The following is a 19,826-nucleotide window of genomic DNA, read 5'->3' as shown; positions in this document are numbered from 1 at the left end:
GGGTTTTCCGTTTTGGAGGTGCTTTGCAAAACAAATTTCCTATGGGCTTGCTTCGCAAGACGAAAATGTCTTGCGAGTTTCTGCAGGGTTTTTTTCCTCCCCCCCCCTTTTTCCCAAGCCGCTAAGCCGCTTATCAGCTAAGCCGCTTAACAGCTGATCGCTAAGCCGCTTATCAGCTGATCCACTAAGCCGCTTAACAGCTGATCCGCTAAGCCGCTTATCAGCTGATCCGCTAAGCCGCTAATAGCGCTAATCCGCTAAGCCGCTAATGGGCTTGCTTCGCAAGAAGAAAAAACCGCAAGACGAAGAGACTCGCGGAATGGATTCTTTTCGTCTTGCGAGGCACCACTGTACTACCCAGACTTTATTCTCTTCACCAGACTTTCCACCTTTCACCCAACCCCCCTCCACATTAGGAACTGAACTCCAGATATGTCTTAAAATGATACACAGAGGAAATTTTATACAGAAATTAATGTAGCATAACTTTACAGACCTTTGTGGAATACGTAATTTTAAAGTGAACTGAATACTTGTTGCAAACACACAGTTCGTACAACATTCATGTTTCTGGCAGAAGAAGAGTCTTGGCCAGCCTAAAAACGTGAATAGGGAAGAAGTTCATCAAGATTTTTAAAGAGGTGTGATAGGAATCTATCTTAGCATTTTGAAGAGGAGTGCATAGCTCAGGAAACTGGGCCTTAGGAGTAAGGGGATGCAGTGAAAAGAACCATAGCTTGATACTAGATTGCATCCTTTGTGTGCAGGCTGTTCCAGGTAAAAGCCCCAACATCTCAACTAGATAGGATCTCAACTAGCAAGGCTGCAAGAAGCCTCTGTGCAACACCATGGAAAGCCACTGATTGCTAGAGTAATAAAGTAGACCAGGTTTATATGAGAGAAAGCGTGAGGATGGACCCTGCGAAGTCTCAGAGGTCAGATCTGCACACCCCCTCTCATTAAACAACTATTTGGTTTGTCTATCTGCAGTCCTATCTAATTTTCATCAGAGTGAAATATAAAGCTTCCTGCAATTTTCATTGGTAAGGAAAAGATGCAGTGTTGTCTGGTTCAAAGAAACAAGAGACAATGTTTACTTAACGTTCTTGTCTCTTTAGGATTCCGTAGGCCATGTTCAAGCTGCACCTCAGCACATGTGCTTCGTAAGTGGGAAACATTTGCTGCTAGAAGGCACCAACTTAATTACAGAACCTGATTACATGTCCACTCTTACCTGGAGAACAGAATAGTCCTGGGAATACAGAAGCTGCCAACATTTGTATTGGGAAAGACCAGGAACAAACCAGCCCCCTTCCTTGGCTCCCTTTGTCCATCCATATATTCAAAGATGCTCTCAGAAGGCAGGTGAAGTGGGTGTCATCACAAATGAGTGTTTTGTGAGGCTCCTTCTTGCCTCAGGTTTAGTATTTGAAATGGGAGTTGGGAAAGGGCAACTTTTCTGCCAGAGCTTTTCAGCTGCAGCAGCCAGGAATAAATGCTAATGCCCAAAGGTACTGGATGTAATTATCAGTATATTGGGGTGGAATGTGTTAAATTTATCCCCAGTCACATGTTATACACAAACATGCATGTCAGTGTGCCATCAATGGAAGCATTCTTCAAAACAAAACACAGAAGCCCAGAGTGCTCTGGGAAGGTAAGCAAGCCTTTGGGCAAACAATTTGGTGCAAACACAGGAAAATGTCTTCAAGGCAGAGCACAAGGTTTTGTGTTGCCTTTGGGTCCTACCTAAAGCAAAATAAAACAATAAACATGGGGAGGAGGCAAGGGGCAGAGGAGGTGGAAACAAGCTGAGGATGGAGCAGTCTGTCCTAGGAGATGACTGCAAGACTGAGCGGCATGGTCTCCTGGAGAAGAGACTCTGTTTCATGAGGAGAGGGGTGACCTATCATGGAAGTTGCATGCTCTTTTAAAAAGGAGAAAAGGTAGGTGCATTCAGGAAGCTCACTGAGGACACACATTTCAGGCATTGGTGATGAGTGGAAAGGGGAAGGCACCATATACAACGGAGAATAGGAAGACTAGGTTCTGGTACATCTCATGCAAATGGGCTGGGTGCAAAAGGGGTTCAGTGTGCAGACCTGGGTGTGGGGATCCTAACCTTTACTAATGTAAATGATTGACTAATTTACCAGCCGAGGCTGCTTTTTGTTCTCAGGGCTACTGAACAACTAAACAAGAGGCCAGCCCCTGTGGGGTCTACATATGGCAAAGAGTCAAGTGCAGAATAAGGCATTTGATACAGTACATCCAGAGTCCTTATACCTCTTGGGTAATGAGGATAAGCAAATTTCCAATACAGTGGTACCTTGGGTTACATATGCTTCAGGTTACATACGCTTCAGGTTTCAGACCCGCTAACCCAGAAATAGTACCTCGGGTTAAGAACTCCCGCAGCAGCAGCGGGAGGCCCCATTAGCTAAAGTGGTGCTTCAGGTTAAGAACAGTTTCAGGTTAACAATGGACCTTCGGAACGAATTAAGTACGAAACCAGAGGTACCACCGTACATGCTGTGTGACTGCCTAGCAGTGTGCAGAGTTAGGCACAAGACACATGCTCAGGATGACAGCAAAGCAGAGTGCCTTCCTAACAAATATGAGTTGCCATCTCAAGGCTGGGGTCCAGGAACGTTGAGGAAGCAGGTAGCGGAAATCGTGCCTTGAAACTGAAGCAAATAATCCAAAGCAGCACAAACCCCTCCAACAACTTCCATCATTCCTGCCAATTAGTCATGCTGTCTGGGCTTATGGGAGTTGTAGTCCAACAACATCTTGGTCTTACAGGGATCACTTAAATCATAGCATCATCACAAGAAAAATTGACTTTGCCTCCTCTATCCTGATGCTAATCACGTTAATGTATTAATCAGTTATATTTTGTACTAGAAAAGGGTAACATATATTTTAAAATAAAAATCATAAAAATGGGGGGGAGGTTCAAAAGTGACTGTTTTGGCCTTAAAAAAATACTTTGCACACTCAGATGCACACTTGCTTCTGGGAACCCCACCTTCTTTGCTTGTGGGCTTCCCAGAAGTGAGTGTAATAGGCATGCTGTTTGTCTCCATCACCTGATATTCAGAGGTACACTTCACTTAAACATAGAGGTTCTATCACTCCATTAATCTAACTAATTCTTTTTCAAGTAATCTAGGTTACTGTCAATAACACAAGCTGTGGATGCAAATTTCGAAAGTTAAATATGCATTTCATGAATATGTACTTTTTTTTGTTTGTCCTGCATCTTCCTGCTAATCAGTTTCTTTGGCCTGAAAACTGCCATTCTGGGTCTATCCAACTTACCTTCCCACCACAAACTGTCCTTTAAGGCCATGGCAAATGTTCTCTTTTGAATATGTGATTCCTCTTTGCTTACTTTGACAGATGAATCAACACTGTCACAACCTGCCTGTTTCTACCCATCTATCTTCAATCCACTATGTTTCCGTGGATTGAACTAATCTGTTTTCTTTCCTGTTTCAATTTCAGCTAATTGAAGTGCTATGAAATTATGGCTTTAAAAATGCTAATATGTATTGATTCCAATTACCGGCTGCCCTTAGTCTCTGCCTGTTCTATCAATGTCTAATGATCTTCTGCATTTCTCCTTCATTCAGCTTATCTTGGAATCCTGCCTTCCTTAGACTTGTCCATAGATCTTCATCAGAAATACTGAGACTACAACTGTTTTAAGCCTCTCCAAGAGGCAGAACATTGCTGCTAACCATATTGGCCACTGGAATGCACCATAGCTCCAAACAAAAGCAGCAGGCAGCAACAGAAATGGCTGAGGCTATGTACGCATTAGCTGCTTTAAATACAGCAAGGTCGCTTTTCCGTGCTGCGTTTGAAGTCACATTTGCATGTTGCTGTACACACCAGAAAGGGGCACATCATAAAAAAGAAAAAGAAAGGGGCACATCACCTGCTCAGTTCCTCCATGCTTGCAACCCCTCCTCCAAACTGTCATGAAGGTGTCATCTGTGCATGCACATAGGCAATAGCTGTCTCAAATGGAGCTTACCTGCGACTTGCGTTTTCTAACTGGATGGAAGCTGGTTTGAGGAAAAGCACATCAAACAGCATTATTTATCAAGAAACTGCAGAATAGATATGAATTGTAGCTCACACCATGTGTATAAAGGATCAAGTGCCCATAGTGGGAGCGCACGGGAGCCAGAGTAAATGGTGTGTACACAACCTAAGACTCGGGACTCATGCACACTTCTGTTTTCCCCACCACTTTCTCCAAGGAAAACCCATGGTTTAGCACTGAACTGAAACAAACGGAAGCTGGGTTTCCTACTGACTGCCGTTCATTCCAGTTTAGTGCAAAAAGCAAATTTTCTGGGGGAACGTGGCAAGGCAAAGGCAAAACCACTCAGATGCAGGCCAAGAAAGCATGGGAGAAGTGGGTGTGTGGGCAAGCCCTCAGTCACGTAGAATTGTCTTGCCTAAAGGCAACTCAGAGAACTACCATAGTTTATAGAATCAGCAGATCAAGAAGGCAGGCTTCTTTTCTGGACTGCACCACTCTCAGCTCTCCCATCAGGGATGTTAGCACCTGAGGTGAACCGCAGAATGCTCCCTGCCCCTGCCATGGAAGAAAGGGTGAGTGAAGATGGGAAACAAGGGGGGAATAAAGCTCCACATCGAGAACATGGCGAAGAATCAAAGGTCATTGCGGGCCAGATCTGAACCCTCCTGCAGAGCCCAGGAGACCCCAGAGGGCATTCCCTGCCTTTTCCTCCCTGGGTTGGGAGGAGACCAGCAGGGCCTCTGATCTGCAGAGAGCCTGCTGTAGAGACGGCATTGGGAGGGAGGCTGCCGAGGAAGCAGCAGATCTGGCCTCCAAGGAGTGTGCCACATCCATTGCTGCCACTGTGTGTGCATCTCACTGAGTGAAATTAAGCTCAACTTTCTCCCCAGCAAGTAAGTTTTCTACCAACAAGGTTTTGATGTGTGGGTACATTTAATAGCCTCTCCTGAAGCAGTACTGTCCAAAAAAGATTGGATTCTACTGGTTGTATAAATTATTCCAGAGTACAAAAGGAGAGTGATCCCCCCTATTTAGTGTAGCAGGTATTCTAAATGAGGCACGTTGAAGCAATCCCTCAATCATTTCTACTAAGGGGTGCTTCAATAGGTGATATTATATTGTAATGGGTTTTACTATCACATTTATGTGAATAGCGCTATCAGTGTGGGTTGCTTTAGGACAAAACCTGGCCAGAATCTGGCACTTAACAAATAACAGCCTGGGATATTTACACGATGTGTTTCCATGGAAGCTAATCGTTAGATGATTGCTTTCATAGCCGGATCTTCACTGTATCTTCTGAATATTTCAAAACCAGACCTTTCCTGTTTCCTAGTTAAATACAGTCATACCTCGGGTTGAAGTTGCTTCAGGTTGAGTGCTTTTGAGTTGCGCTCCACGGTGACCCAGAAGTAACGGAATGCGTTACTTCTGGGTTTCGCCGCTCGCGCATGCACAGATGGTCAAAATGATGTCACGCGCATGTGCGGAAGCGGCGAATCGCGACCCGCGCACACGCAGATGCGGGTTGCATTCGATTCTGGATGCGAACGGGGTTCCGGAACGGATCCCGTTCGTATCCAGAGGTACCACTGTACGCTGCAATCTTAAGGGTGTGTGACAGGAACAAAAGTGTTAGAATTCCTGCTCCATGACTGCAGTCACGGGATTTTTGTCTCTCACATGACGGTGTATGTTTTGACTCCACAAAGTGGGAAGTGGCAGAGACAGGATGTTTGTGTTACTGTGTTCTGTGAAGTGGGACTATTGTCCTTTGTTCTTTCTCTTTGCTGTCGGATGCTAGAGAGAGAGGGAGCCGTGTTGCAGTGCTCCGTGTGTGTTTATATTTAAATAAAGTAGATTAGCCAAAATGCTGAGTTGCTGAGGTCTGTCACACAAGCTGCGAAGACTCTGCGGATCCCTAAGAGTGCTGGTGTCTCTTGGCATCAGTCGCTGTGATGTTCAGGCAGGAAAAGTTTTTGAAGCTCCCGGATGAAAGACCAGGAGGGAGAGAACATGCCAGTCGGGCATGTATCTCTGCCAGGTTCCTACTTGAGGGTAGGCTGTGCTCCTGACAAAAAGTACAGTTTTGGAGAGAGAAGATGGCCGGGGACACCTGTAATCAGAAGTGGAACAGTAGATTAGGCCGTCTTTTGGTTTGTTTAAGTTTATGCTCAACTTGCCTATTTGTCAATAAAGTCATATTTTTACAAAATGCCATAAGCCTCCAGTGACCCCTTCCAAAGGAAACCAAACCCAAGTGAAAGTTGCAACCGTGGAACCATTTGAAGTTGGTTGCGCATAGCAATGCTGTCAGGAAGAAGCAATGCAAAAAGTGAGAGGAGGTGTGTAAAGCTGCACATGATTTTTGTGTCCTCTTCTGTCTCTGTCAGCAAACTATGTGTGATGGTCTCATTGTACAGGCTGGATCCCTGGTGTACAGCTTCCTTTTGGATGAAACGAGTGTATATCAAAACATGACTGAGGAATAGCCTGGCTCAAGAATGGTCTGGGAGAGAACGATTGTCTAAGCATTTTATTAGCAAAATGGCATCCAGGAGTGTGCTGGCAGAAGGTGATCTCATGGGAAAGAAGGGTATATCGTGCTTTGCTTTCTTTCTTAGAGCGAATGTAATGCTGGAGAAGTATAAAAATTGAAGACTCCCTGGAGACTGAGCTATTTTATCTACAGCACAAAGATAGTGCAGGCAAGGTACCGTAATTGCAGCTGAACTGCCAGTGTCCCTCCTATGCTGCGGTTCAGCCTGGGAAGTTCGTATTCAAAGCCAGCTCATTCTCTCCTGTAGCTGAAAGAGCTGTCAGTGAACACAATCGTTTGTGCAATGAAAGTACCATCAAAAGATATTTCAGTTGGTGTGTTAAGTTAGTGGTGGCCTACTTGTTTGGCTTTTGGTTTTATTAGAATTCTTCTGTGGTCTACTTGTATGTTTTGAATTTGCAAAGCAAGAGTGAATAATCAGGATTTCTCAGAGCTAAAGACACAATTACAAAGTGCTAAGAGATCCTGAGTATGTGTTCAAGAACACAAGGAGTGCCTTCATCAATCCGACCAAGGTCTACTTAGTCCAACATTTTTTGCAAGAACCTTGGTTCTAGGTGGCCCATAGTTGTTCTTCATGACACTGTATTTCAAACTGCCGGCTCAATGAGAGGTCCTAGTGAAGATCTATCCCTTTGCAGGCCCACAAATCTCAGCCTAGCCCTGGATGTGAACCCAGAACAGCCTTCCTCTTGCCTTGAACAGTGCTTAGTACACCTTCACTACCCCAATGCACACATTCAATTCATTTTTTTTATAGAATATTTATTAAGATTTTTTAAAATATTACAATAAAATGAAAAAGAAGAAAAAACAGATAAATAACAAAAATACAGAATAAAGAAAATTAAAAACACATCAATTTTCAGTTGCTTATTTTCCTTTAACTTATTTCCCGGACCTCCTCATACCTCCCTTTTTTGTATTCCACCACAGATTGTTAGTTCAGCAAATCCTTACCATTATATTATTACCTATTTATAATCCTTTTTTTCATATTCTCTTAAAGCATTACAGCTGGAAACCACTTAATTTCAATCCAACATCATTCTAACACTCATTAATTTTACAATATTTCTGTAGATAGTCTTTAAATTTCTTCCAATCTTCTTCCACCGACTCTTCTCCCTGGTCTCGGATTCTGCCAGTCATTTCAGCCAATCCCATATAGTCCATCACCTTCATCTGCCATTCTTCCAAAGTGGGTAGATCTTGTGTCTTCCAATACTTTGCAATAAGTATTCTTGCTGCTGTTGTGGCATACATAAAAAAAGTTCTGTCCTTCTTTGGCACCAATTGGCCGACAATGCCCAGAAGAAAGGCCTCTGGTTTCTTCAGAAAGGTATATTTAAATACCTTTTTCATTTCGTTATAGATCATTTCCCAGAAAGCCTTAATTCTTGGGCACGTCCACCAAAGGTGAAAGAATGTACCTTCAGTTTCTTTGCATTTCCAACATTTATTGTCGGGCAAATGATATATTTTTGCAAGCTTGACTGGGGTCATGTACCACCTGAATATCATTTTCATAATATTCTCTCTTAAGGCATTGCATGCCGTGAATTTCATACCTGTGGTCCACAACTGTTCCCAGTCAGCAAACATAATGTTATGTCCAACATCTTGTGCCCATTTAATCATAGCAGATTTCACCGTTTCATCCTGAGTATTCCATTTCAACAGCAAGTTATACATCTTTGACAAAATCTTAGTTTTGGGTTCTAACAGTTCTGTTTCTAATTTTGATTTTTCCACCTGGAAGCCAATTTTCTTGTCCAAATTATATGCCTCCATTATCTGATAATAATGAAGCCAATCTCGCACTTTGTTTTTTAGTTTCTCAAAGCTCTGCAGTTTTAGTCTATCTCCCTCTTGTTCCAAAATTTCCCAATATTTCGGCCATTTGGCCTCCATATTGAGCTTCTTCTGGGCCTTTGCTTCCATTGGTGACAACCACCTTGGGGTTTTATTTTCCAATAAATCCTTATATCTTATCCAAACGTTGAACAAAGCTTTCCTGACAATATGGTTCTTAAATGCTTTATGTGCTTTAACCTTGTCGTACCACAAATATGCATGCCACCCAAAAACATTGTTAAAACCTTCTAGATCCAAAATGTCTGTGTTCTCAAGAAGCAGCCAGTCTTTCAACCAGCAGAATGCTGCTGATTCATAGTAAAGTTTAAAGTCTGGCAGGGCAAATCCACCTCTTTCCTTTGCATCAGTTAATATCTTAAATTTTATTCTGGGCTTCTTGCCCTGCCAGACAAATCTAGAAATATCTTTCTGCCACTTCTTGAAACAATCCATTTTGTTCACAATCTGCAATGTTTGAAACAAAAACAACATTCTAGGCAAAACATTCATCTTTATAGCTGCAATTTGACCCAACAAGGAAAGCTTCAAGTTTGACCAAATTTCTAAATCTTTTTTCACTTCCGTCCAACATTTTTCATAATTATCTTTAAATAAGTTCCCATTTTTTGCTGTCATATTAATCCCCAAGTATTTCACTTTCTTAACCACAGTCAAACCTGTCTCATTCTGAAACCTCTCTCTTTCGATCGGTGTTAAATTTTTCTCTAAAACCTTAGTTTTTGACTTGTTCAGTTTAAATCCTGCCACTTGACCAAATTCTTGAATTAGTTCTAAAACCCTTTTGATACTAGATTCTGGCTCCTGTAACGTCAATACTAAATCATCTGCAAATGCTCTCAATTTGTACTGTTTGGCTCCGACCTGTATACCTTTAACCAACCAGTCCCTTCTAATCATATTCAGCAGAACCTCCAGGACCGATATAAAAAGCAATGGAGAGATTGGGCACCCCTGTCTTGTCCCTTTTTCTATCTTAAATTCTTCCGTCACCACATTATTTACAATTAATTTTGCCTTTTGTTCAGAATATATTGCACCTATAGCATTTTCAAAACCTTGGCCTACCCCCATCCCCTGTAGGTTCTTCTTCATAAAACTCCAAGAGATGTTGTCAAAAGCTTTCTCTGCCTTCACAAATATCAGAACTGCTTTAGTGTTTATATTCACTTCTAGTTTTTCCAATATATCAATTATATTCCTCAAATTATCAGACAAGTGTCTTCCCGGGAGAAAGCCCGCTTGGTCTTTATGAATCTCTTCCATCAATACTTTTTTCAATCTCTTGGCCAGAATGTCAGCAAAAATTTTGTAATCCACATTAAGTAACGATATAGGGCGGTAGTTCTTAAGCTGAGTCTTTTCAGTCTCTGTTTTCGGTATAAGTGTAATATACGCCTCTTTCCACGACTCTGGTGCCCTTTTCCCTTCCAGAATTTCATTGCAGACTTCCTTCAAAGGTTGTAATAGCCACTCTTTCAAAGATCTATAATATCTAGAAGTCAGCCCATCCGGTCCTGGAGATTTGCCCAATTGCATATTTTGAATGGCACCTTCTACTTCCTGTTCAGATATTTTATAGTTCAACATTAATTTACTTTCTTGGGAGATTTTCTGTAATCCATTTATTTTCAAAAATCGGTCTCTATCCATTTCTTTCTGAGGCCCTTGTGAATATAATTGTTTAAAGTACTTCTGGAAACAATTTCTAATCTCATTTGGGTTATGTATGTTCTTTCCTTCCACTTCTAAATTTGTAATAGTATTTAGTTTTTGTCTTTTTTTCATTTGCCAAGCCAACAGTTTCCCACATTTGTTGGCTGATTCAAATGTCTTTTGTCTCATTTGTTTAATTTTCCATTCTATTTCCTGATTCATCATTTCCATATATTGTACTTGATATAATTTTATTTCTCTCAAAATCTCCTGCGACTTTGGTTTTGCCCTCAATTTCTTCTCACTTTCTTTTATTTTCTCCAAAATTTTATCTTTCTTTTTCTCTTCCGAGGGGAGTTAAGGCCATTACAATTCCAACTTAAAAGTTGCAGAGCCATGGTGGGGTTACTTCGCTTTACCTCCAACTGCTCCGAGTGTCTGTTCTTGTTCTGTCGGTGGTGTCTCTTTCTCTGGACCGTGTAATCCAAAGGATAGGTTCGCTATATCTAGTATTCCTTTTTCCAGTGCTCTTGGCTCTTCTCCGGATTCCACTTCTTTCTGTAGATCTTCTTCGTGGTCTTTCAAAAACCTGTCTTTGTCATTAACTGATCTTATTTTTATCTTTCTTCCTTTATATTTAAAGGATAGTCCTTGGGGGAATTCCCACCTAAAGAGAATTCTATTTCTTCTCAACAGGGCAACTAGGTCACCGTAGTTAAGCCTTAAGTCCAAAAGATGTTTTGGGATATCCTTAAATATCTCCACTCTTGAGTCGTCAACTTCCAGAGTCCTTTGATAGTGCAGATTCAAAATTTTATCTCTCTCCTCTTTTGTTCGAAAAGTAATCAAGCAGTCCCTCACCTTCTTCCTCCTTTGTCCTCTTCCAAGTCTAAATGCACTCACTATCTTAAATTCTTCCTTCCCCAAGTCCTGTTGCCAAAAATCTGTAAATTCCTGTGTAAGAAAGTCAGCCAGATTATCTTTCTCACGTTCTGGTACAGCCCTGATTCTTAAATTCTTTTGTTTCTCTTTCAATTCGATCATGGACAGTGTCAAACCGTGTTCCTCCAATTGCTTGTATACTGGTGGTATCTTCTCTTGAGTAGCAGTTGCAATATCTTTTGCTTCTTCAGCTATCTTTCTAGTCGAAGCAGATTCCTGCAGTAATTTTTCAATAGATTGCGTATTGGTAGTCACCTTCTGTCCCAAATTATTAATGCTTGTAGTATTCAGGTCAATTTTAACTGATGCTTCAGCTACTTGTTTATTTGTCTCAGCTACCTGCTTGGCTAAATTTTCCAAGGATTCATTAATTTTTCCAAACATTGTGGAGAGACCATTTTCATTCTGGAGATTAGTTTTGTTTGTTTTTTCAACTTTTTTTTTAAATACATCATACTCTGATTTTTTAATTTTACTTTGTGGAAAGGATAAGGGCAACAATGAGGCCATAGAGACCCAAGACTTCAGCAAAGATCAAGATCAGGATCATGCCCACAAATAACCTAGGCTGTTGTGCTGTCCCCCGTACGCCTGCGTCACCCACAATGCCGATGGCGAAGCCGGCAGCCAGCCCGCTGAGGCCTACGCTCAGACCAGCGCCCAGCTGAAGGAAGCTCTTGTACAGTGTAATTCCAACTGTGATGGAATTGGCAATAAGGACTGCCACTACCAAGCCGTAGATTGCTATAATACCCGCCATGACAACAGGAATGATTGACTTCATGATCAGCTCTGGCCGCATAACAGACATGGCTGCAATGCCTGTGCCGCTCTTTGCTGTGCCATAGGCAGCTCCCAATGCGCTGAAGATCATGGCAGCCGAGGCACCCATGACGGCGAAGAAGCAGGAATATTCGGGAGGAGCGGTGGTGGCTGCAGACGACATGGCTGCTGAGATGCACCGAGCCGGCGGGGGGAGGGAGAGTTTTAAAAAATAAGAATAAGCAGCGAAAGGGGAGTGGAGGAGGACGGCTACGTCGGCACCAAGCTGAGCCGGGCGAAGGGCTGGCGGCTGTGAGCTGCAAGAGGCGGCGGCGGCGGGTGACGGGGCTCCTTAAGTCCTCTAGCGCCGCTGCTTAGTCCTCTACCGTCAAGCGGTATTCAAACATCCTGACAGGCGGCGGAGGCTGCTGCAAAGACGGCGGGCCTCGTTGGTTAGCGTTGGCAGCGGCGCTCTCCGGCTCCGTCGCTCCTCCTTGTCCTGCAGCTGCTGCTCCGCACACGTTCAATTCAAGACACGGGGGGCTAATCTGTGTCCCTCCAGATATTGTTGAACTGTAGCTCCTGGTTTATGGTATTCATCAGCAGCTAGATTTAGGTGAGAGCCATTTTCAGGAAGGAATGGAGAATGGGGAGTCACAGCCCCACCTATGCCCCGAGTGGATGACACACCCCGTTGCTGCAGTTCCCACTCCCTCAATGCTCCTCTCTTGCTGCTACATTGTCAACCACGGGACCGGGTGGTATTCCTGACTGTGTCTGATTTGGTCCAGCTTTCTCAAGCTGCTGGTTTATGGTTTATGATGAACATCAATCATTTCAAAAAGACAGGCTCTTCAGTGGGTCTTTGCAATTACAGTTGTGTGGCTAATATCTAACTCCCATGGTCCCAAACAAAGCTAATATTTTGGCTTGATAAATAGTTCCTGTCCACATTTGCATTCTTGCATAAATAGCACAAGTTACTTCTCAACAGGGTGAACAGCACTTTGCTGGTGATAAATGAAGAAACTGCTCTAAATCAACAAGCAGACTGAATGGCATCTCAAAGCAGAGTTGGCAGCAAAGATAATGCTACAGTCATAACCTACTGTTCATTTTCATTCATGCTTGTTTCTCCTTCCACTGGGGAAGTCTCGGGAAACGGTATGTTTGCCATCAAACAGCCATTCCCAGTTGGATATTTGATAATTGGTACTTGTGGTTTAGGCAAACCACAAGTTTTGGATGCCATCCAACTGCTGAGCACATCAAAGTGTAGCTAAGCATTTCCCACTGCCCTATCTACAGCAACCTGGTGCCTTCCAGATGTTTTAGACTGCAACTTGCATCATTCCTGATCAGTGGCTATGCTAGCTGGGGCTGGTGGGAGCTGTCATCCAAAACATCTGGGAGCACCAGGTTGGAGAAGACTGGTTTATGGCACCTTCCACAGACTAAAACAAGTCCCATTTCCTGTCTACCATGGAATGCCACTTACACCCCTCTTGAAGATTTCCAGCATACATCCAGACCTTTTGTCAACCGCTGTCCATTCTATTCCCACAGGGGTTGTTGGTTTCCCCCCTAGCCGAGTAGCTCTTGTTACACAATGAGTAGTTGTCTGTTTAGTGCAATGGAATGGGACTACCACCTCTCTCTCTGGCAGGGTAGAGTATGCAGTTCCAACAGGCAGAAATTCAACAAATAAAGCTTTCCCCATCCCTGCATATCCCTGCAGGGAAATCTGCAGCTACTGAATTTCTGTCAGATGTGCAGCACTTTAGGGCACAAAACCTGCCAGAAACAAAAGGTGACAACCTTAGTGAAAGGCATAATTTCCTCATAAGTGTGCGAGATTTGCAGCTCTGCACTTTCTTTAACAATCACCCACAATTCTTGGTATGTATACTTGTGTTTGGCACAAGTTCCTAGGCATGTGGAGGGAAATTCAATGAGCTTGCTTTGCTGAGACCAGCAGATTATTTTTGGCTGGTCACAAAGCCAATTTGTTGTGATTGCAGTTCCTATTAACAGCCTGGACTACTCAAGTGTATATCAATCAGACCATCAATTACCAGCTTGCTTTCACTGACTCCTAGGCTCTGTTAGTCTTTTCATCTGTTTGTCAGTTTTTCTGTTCAGCATTCATCGCTGCAATGAGGATAGTAAAAAAAAACAGTCTACAGAACAGTGTTTAAACTCAATAAGCAGCACTTAAAGTAATTTTGGTTTCCAACTACACCTTGGAATTTGACAGAATGCATATCAAGACAGCACCTGTTTAACCTAACTCTTGGGGTTAAATTTCTGTGTCTATCAAAACACCGCCTGCGCTGGAAGTGACTAGACTTGTTTACATTGCATGGGAAGATAAATGCTGTGACTCTTAAAATGATTGGTCGCTGTAGCATTATAGCAAGGCCTATATAGCTCACAGCTGGTCACATTTGGATGATTGCAGCATTTATGATGATCTGCACATATGAATGGGCTGTCATAGATATTACATCACAGACAGAACTTTTGTATGGCCTCATCTTGCCCATATCAAGTGATATGCATGCATATGGAAATCAGGCCATAATGTTTTGAATATGTGGCAATGCAGCAAGAAATGTAATTGATCAGTACTTTAAGTTTAAATGGTGATGGTTTTTATTAAAAACATGTACCAGTACCTTTCCACCTAGAAATGGAGTGCTTCATTTATTGTTGCAAGGTGACAGACATAGAGTTGAGTGGGGTTTCTAGTCTGCTTTGGGGCTCACATATTAAGCACATATTTCAGCATGAACTATAGGAAACCTCATCCACATTACAAGAAGTTATAATATAATTCTGTCTTGTTTATTTAAGTGAAGTTAAAAGAACTTAATTCTAATTTCCATAGGTGAAGAGTGTTCTAGAAGCATGTAGTGTTTTATTGTAGCATCTATTTATTTAGAAAAAAATACATGCAGAATAGCAGAGAAACATGTACCCACATATGAAGCAAAGAGGAGGAAAAGACTGTGGCTTCCAACAGCAGAGAAGTTCTAGAAGACGATCTGTGCCTGATATGTGCCCCACCCCTTTCTTTTCTGAATAACTCCTGGTTGGGCACTCAGAGGCAGCTTCCAGGGCTCCTCCTTGCCCTGTGCCACGCATCACTCCTGGTCATGCTTGAGCCACATCCCTCAGTAGTATGACACTGATAAAATGTGCCCACTTTAATTAATGTTGGATGCTATGTTTCATCTCTTGCATGATGATGAGTTGAAGCAAAGCTTTGAACATGATGGAATTTCACTTGCAAATCTGTTCTCAAAAGATGTTTCCCCTCTTGAAATGAAGCCTGATTGACAACAGCAAAAGAACTCAAGCCACTGAACTATTACATCTTGGATAGGAGGGGGGTTTGTTTGTTTTTGTGGGAGGGGGGAGGGGGGTTTCTCAATGAAATAAATGTTCTCAGTATGTAAATGCAGAGGAGGGGAGACAATGTTCTTATGCTTATTTACAGCAAATTTGACAGGCAGAAAACATTGACCGGGCAAAAATAATAATTTGCCATTTTCCTTCATAGTTAAGTCAAAAGCTGATAGTTATGAAGGTTGCACAAAATGCTTGACTTTAGATGTCCCCCACTTCTCCATCAGTGGTTACACATAAGAAATGGTTTCTTAACGATGTCTGGTTTCATTAGAACGGTAGCTAAAAACATTGTTTTAATTGACACATAGCACATCCTAGGAAAATAACAGAGAAAACTCCCTAACCAGTCAATTACCATATAAATAGGAATGCATAGATCATCCCTCGTATCAGCATCTTGCTTTTTGGTTGATGAAAATATGTTAATGGGCAAATGCAGCTTTTCATTTGAATAATGACTTAATGCTTCTGTGAATTTCAGATTGTGGATTAAGCCCTTTCTGTGAAAAGTTTTAATATTTTTCCTATAGTTCACCAGCTGCCTTTGCTCAAGGAGGAAAAAAAGCCCCTGCATTTGGGGATCTTCAAACAACAACATGTGCCAGGATGCTGGGATATGTGTGTGTGTGTGTGGTGTGTGTGTGTGTGTGTGTGTGTGTGTGTGTGTGTGTGTGTGCACGCCTGCCTGTGAGCCCATGCAGAAGTCTATTTAGGGAAAGGAAAAATATGAGCATTCTGTGTTTATCTTTTCTTTCAGAAAGGATACTTACTGTTTGATGGGCCAGCAGGAAAGATGAACAGCATTGCATTTGACGGCTGCAATCAGTTTCTTTTATCACTCCTTGCAGGCCTTCTTGGATCCTCGCCATTTCCCCAACCAGCTGGACAGGAACCTTTGCTCATTTACATGATGTGCTTAAGATTTTATATGATCACAGAGAGGAGAAAGACCAGTTTCTCTCTGTAGCTTAACTGTGTGCAAAGAATGAGATATGAGGCAAAGTTAATTAAACATCAGTGGTATTTTCATGCACAAGTCCCATGAAATGAGCCCAGCAGTGACCCAAAGAGCAATGAACTTGCTGGCCTGGCCAAATCATGAGATAAGTTGAAGGTCCTGCCTTAGTCAGCACAATAATTTTTTATTTTTTTGCAGCGGGCAGGGGTTGGCTTTGGGCTATATTGATCAGCATAGATTGCTGATGGGTTACTGTCTTGTTATTGCTTACCCTATTCTTTCCCATTCTGAGAACACAACATAGATTTATCTTCTCATGTGTGCTCATCTGAGGGAATTAAAGCAAATGAAGCTGCAAAGTTTTAGAGGAACTCAGAATTCTCCTCAGGGTATGTAATAGGTAAGAGGGTCTGGGGGGGGGAAATAAGCTTGTGACAAAAGAAAGAGACATCACGCTCTGGGCATAATTGGGCTGCTTTTCCTTTTTAAAGTTTAGCTACTGCAGAATTTTCTTCTTGAGTAAATCTAGTAAAATGTAACTTCATAAATATTTCTGTTTATGAAGCAAAAAGGCAGCACAAATAGAAAATGCCATTTTATCCTCACAACATCCATCTCAGTGAGGCACATTCAGCTGAGGGGTGTCAACTCATCGAAGGTCACATATGGCTGGGTTTTTAGTGCTTCATAAACCTGCACTTGTTTCTGTCTTAATGTACCGTATTTGTTGCGTTAAACTTCACTGTGATATTATGAAGATATAAAATGGTATTAAATAAATAAACTAAAGCATGAATGTGACAAACATGTGGCTTTGCTGCGCCTTGCTATCCAATGTACACTCATGGGCAGAGTCCAACAAGCACTTTATCACTTGATGGTGCTACGGGGCATGGGTGGAGACAATTTGCTTGAATTCTCCTTCATGGGCCTCAGCACTTTACAGTCTTTACCTGCCTGGAGAGCTGGCTGTGACAACGCATAAGAATCACCATATGTTTAAGTGTTTTGTTATTATGCACGCAGCTAGGGGATTTTTCAAAATGGTGGATTATATAAGGCAAATTCTTACCCCTGTGCATTTCACACACCCTTTTGCTAGACTTTTCTCAGCTGAAAAAAACCCACACACAGCAGAACAAGTTCTAAAAAATGTCACAGCTTATTTGATTTATTCTGTTTCAAGACACCTCTGGGGGTAAAACTCCCTCTCTGGAGAGTCGTACTTTCCCTCTTTGCCACCCCTAACAGAGTAAATTACACTCTACAATTCTTACAGGCCCCAAGGCTGAAACTTTGCTCAAAGCCTGGTTCTTTGATGCTGTGAACGAATAGGTTGGGAAGCTGGTATGCATGTGGCTGTGCAGAGGCCATTTTTCTTTCAGCAAAACATGTTAAACATGTCCCTTCCTGTGAGGGGTCAGCTGGTGCACCTGTGATAAACTTCATTCTGATATTTGTTGTTGTTGTTGTTGTTGAGTCGTTTAGTCATGTCCGACTCTTCATGACCCCCTGGACCAGAGTACGCCAGGCACTCCTGTCTTCCACGGCCTCCCGCAGTTTCGTCAGACTCATGTTTGTAGCTTCGAGAACACTGTCCAACCATCTCGTCCTCTGTCGTGCCCTTTTTCCTTGTGCCCTCCATCTTTCCCAACATCAGGGTCTTTTCCATGGAGTCTTCTCTTCTCATGAGGTTGCCAAAGTATTGGAGCCTCAGCTTCAGGATCTGTCCTTCCAGTGAGCACTCAGGATTGATTTCCTTCAGAATGGATAGGTTTGATCTTCTTGCAGTCCATGGGACTCTCAAGAGTCTCCTCCAGCACCCTAATTCAAAAGCATCAATTCTTCGGCGATCAGCCTTCTTTATGGTCCAGCTCTCACTTCCATACATCACTACTGGGAAAACCATGGCTTTAACTATACGGACTTTTATTGGCAAGGAGTATTTGTTGGCATTCTGGTATTAAGAACATGCTAATCATACATAGTGCCCCCTTAATCTTAGTTCATCAGACCCATCTCCAATGTATCCTGTAACAGCTCCCCCCCCCCCCCCGAAACACAACTGCTGATACAGGAAAAAGAAACTGACCCTTTTAGAAAAGGCATCACAGTGAACTGCGGTGACTGAGTACCTAACAACCTGGAACCAAAACTGTCCCGCCTAAAAACAAGGCAGCATTTCCTACACAATAATCCAGGCGCAGGCAAACTGGGCCCTCCAGATGTTTTGGGACTACAACTCCCATCATCCCTAGCTAACAGGATCAGTGGTCAGGGATGATGGGAATTGTAGTCCCAAAAAACATATGGAGAGTCAGAATTATAGTAACTTGTAGATTCTGTTGTCCCCAAAGGAGCCTGGCCAGGACCAAGGAGCGCACAGGACAGGAAGGGTATCGAGGGGGGAAGAGCCCCTAGCAGCTTCTAGCAAGTCTCCTGCAAAGGGGTGGTCCCTATCCTGCAAAGATGCGCCTGGTCGTGAGTCCCGTGCCGTCTCCCCCGGGCACAGCCAGGGTTTTGCGGCGAGGCCCCCCAGTGAGGAGTCGAGTCCTCTCCGAGGTGCGAAGAAGAGCCCCCTTTCTTTCGGCGCTGCCGGGCCTCCTCCCCAGAAGGGCCTTTCCCGGCCGGGGGCGGCGAGGCTGCTTCCTCCTGCCCGAGGGACGAGGCCCGTCCCAGCCGGTTCCTGCAGCCCGGGAGAGGCGGAAGGAGCGGCGCCAGAGGAAGGCGCGCCTCGCCCAGGAAGGGGAGCCGGAGACGCAGGTGAGCAGGGAGGGTCGCCTCCGCCGCGCGCCCCCAAAGCGGAGAGACGAGCGAGCGAGGGAGGAAGGGGCGCCCCGCTCTCCTCCTCCTCCTCCTCAGGTGGGCGAGCGCAGCCTCCCCCGCGGCCTGCCTGGACGGAGGACCTTCCCGCCCCAAGTCCCGGGGCAGGAACGGAGGCCGGGGAGGAAGGCCCACTGAGGGCACGGGGCTTACTCCTCTGTAGGCCTCCGGACCTGAACTGGGTTTCCTCACCGAGAGTCGGTGGTGGCTGTTTGCGGGGGGAGGAGGAGGCTGGCTTTAATGTGGGTTTCCGCCTTTGCCACCCACGTCTTGGGAGCAGCAGCGCTACAATTTCTAAGGGATCTGTGCGTTTGGGTTGAGCCCGCCCTCCAATATTCTTGGAGAGGCTTTTCCTGAACCCGGGATGCGCCCTGGGAATTGCTGCGCGCACGACTGAGGGGAATCCACTCCGCTCTTCCTTAGGGACTTTCCTATAGAACCACAGAATCGTAGAATTGGAACCCACTACTAGGCAGGAATCTCAGCTAGATCATCCATGAGAGATGGCCATTGCACCTCCAAGGAGGTTGACTGCTTAGAGTAGAACCATTGGAATAAAATAAGAGTTATGACTAACTTAAACCCAGTTGATGTCGGTGTGTCTCTTCTCAAGTCTGGGTCCAGCCCAGAACTCAACCAGGGCGGCTACAGACTGCTCTCCATTCCTTCTGGCAAACACAGCTGACCCTCTGGAATCTCCCACCTGAGCTTCAAGTGGGAGAAAGTCACACTAAAGTCAACCGGTCTTACTGCTTAGTTAACATTTATATAGCCCA

At 43.7% G+C, this 19,826-nt stretch overlaps 2 protein-coding genes and 1 long non-coding RNA gene across 4 annotated transcripts in view; 1 reads left to right on the top strand and 2 right to left on the bottom strand.

Moving 5' to 3' along the window:
* Positions 1 to 356: 356 nt before the first annotated feature.
* LOC128413544 (uncharacterized) lies at positions 357 to 19,730 on the bottom strand. Its single transcript, XR_008330366.1, has 5 exons — positions 19,628 to 19,730; positions 16,040 to 16,241; positions 13,931 to 14,006; positions 3,947 to 4,065; positions 357 to 596 (listed from the first exon to the last, which is right to left on the bottom strand). It is a non-coding gene; the product is annotated as an uncharacterized LOC128413544 (long non-coding RNA).
* Positions 11,494 to 12,372, bottom strand: LOC128413543 (V-type proton ATPase 16 kDa proteolipid subunit c). The gene has a single exon (XM_053387628.1). The coding sequence runs from the start codon at positions 12,037 to 12,039 to the stop codon at positions 11,566 to 11,568; it is 474 nt and encodes a 157-aa protein (XP_053243603.1). The 5' UTR covers positions 12,040 to 12,372; the 3' UTR covers positions 11,494 to 11,565.
* The window catches only part of ARHGAP8 (Rho GTPase activating protein 8), a 40,047-nt gene continuing 39,128 nt past the window's right edge, over positions 18,908 to 19,826 (top strand). For both annotated transcript variants that reach the window (XM_053387624.1, XM_053387621.1), the window contains exon 1: positions 18,908 to 18,990. The gene's annotated coding sequence lies outside the window, so the exon portion shown is untranslated. The remainder of the gene's footprint in view (positions 18,991 to 19,826) is intronic.

This window comes from Podarcis raffonei, chromosome 5 (assembly GCF_027172205.1).
Source record: "Podarcis raffonei isolate rPodRaf1 chromosome 5, rPodRaf1.pri, whole genome shotgun sequence".
Classification (NCBI taxonomy): domain Eukaryota; kingdom Metazoa; phylum Chordata; class Lepidosauria; order Squamata; family Lacertidae; genus Podarcis; species Podarcis raffonei.
This window is presented reverse-complemented; position numbering and strand designations above follow the sequence as displayed.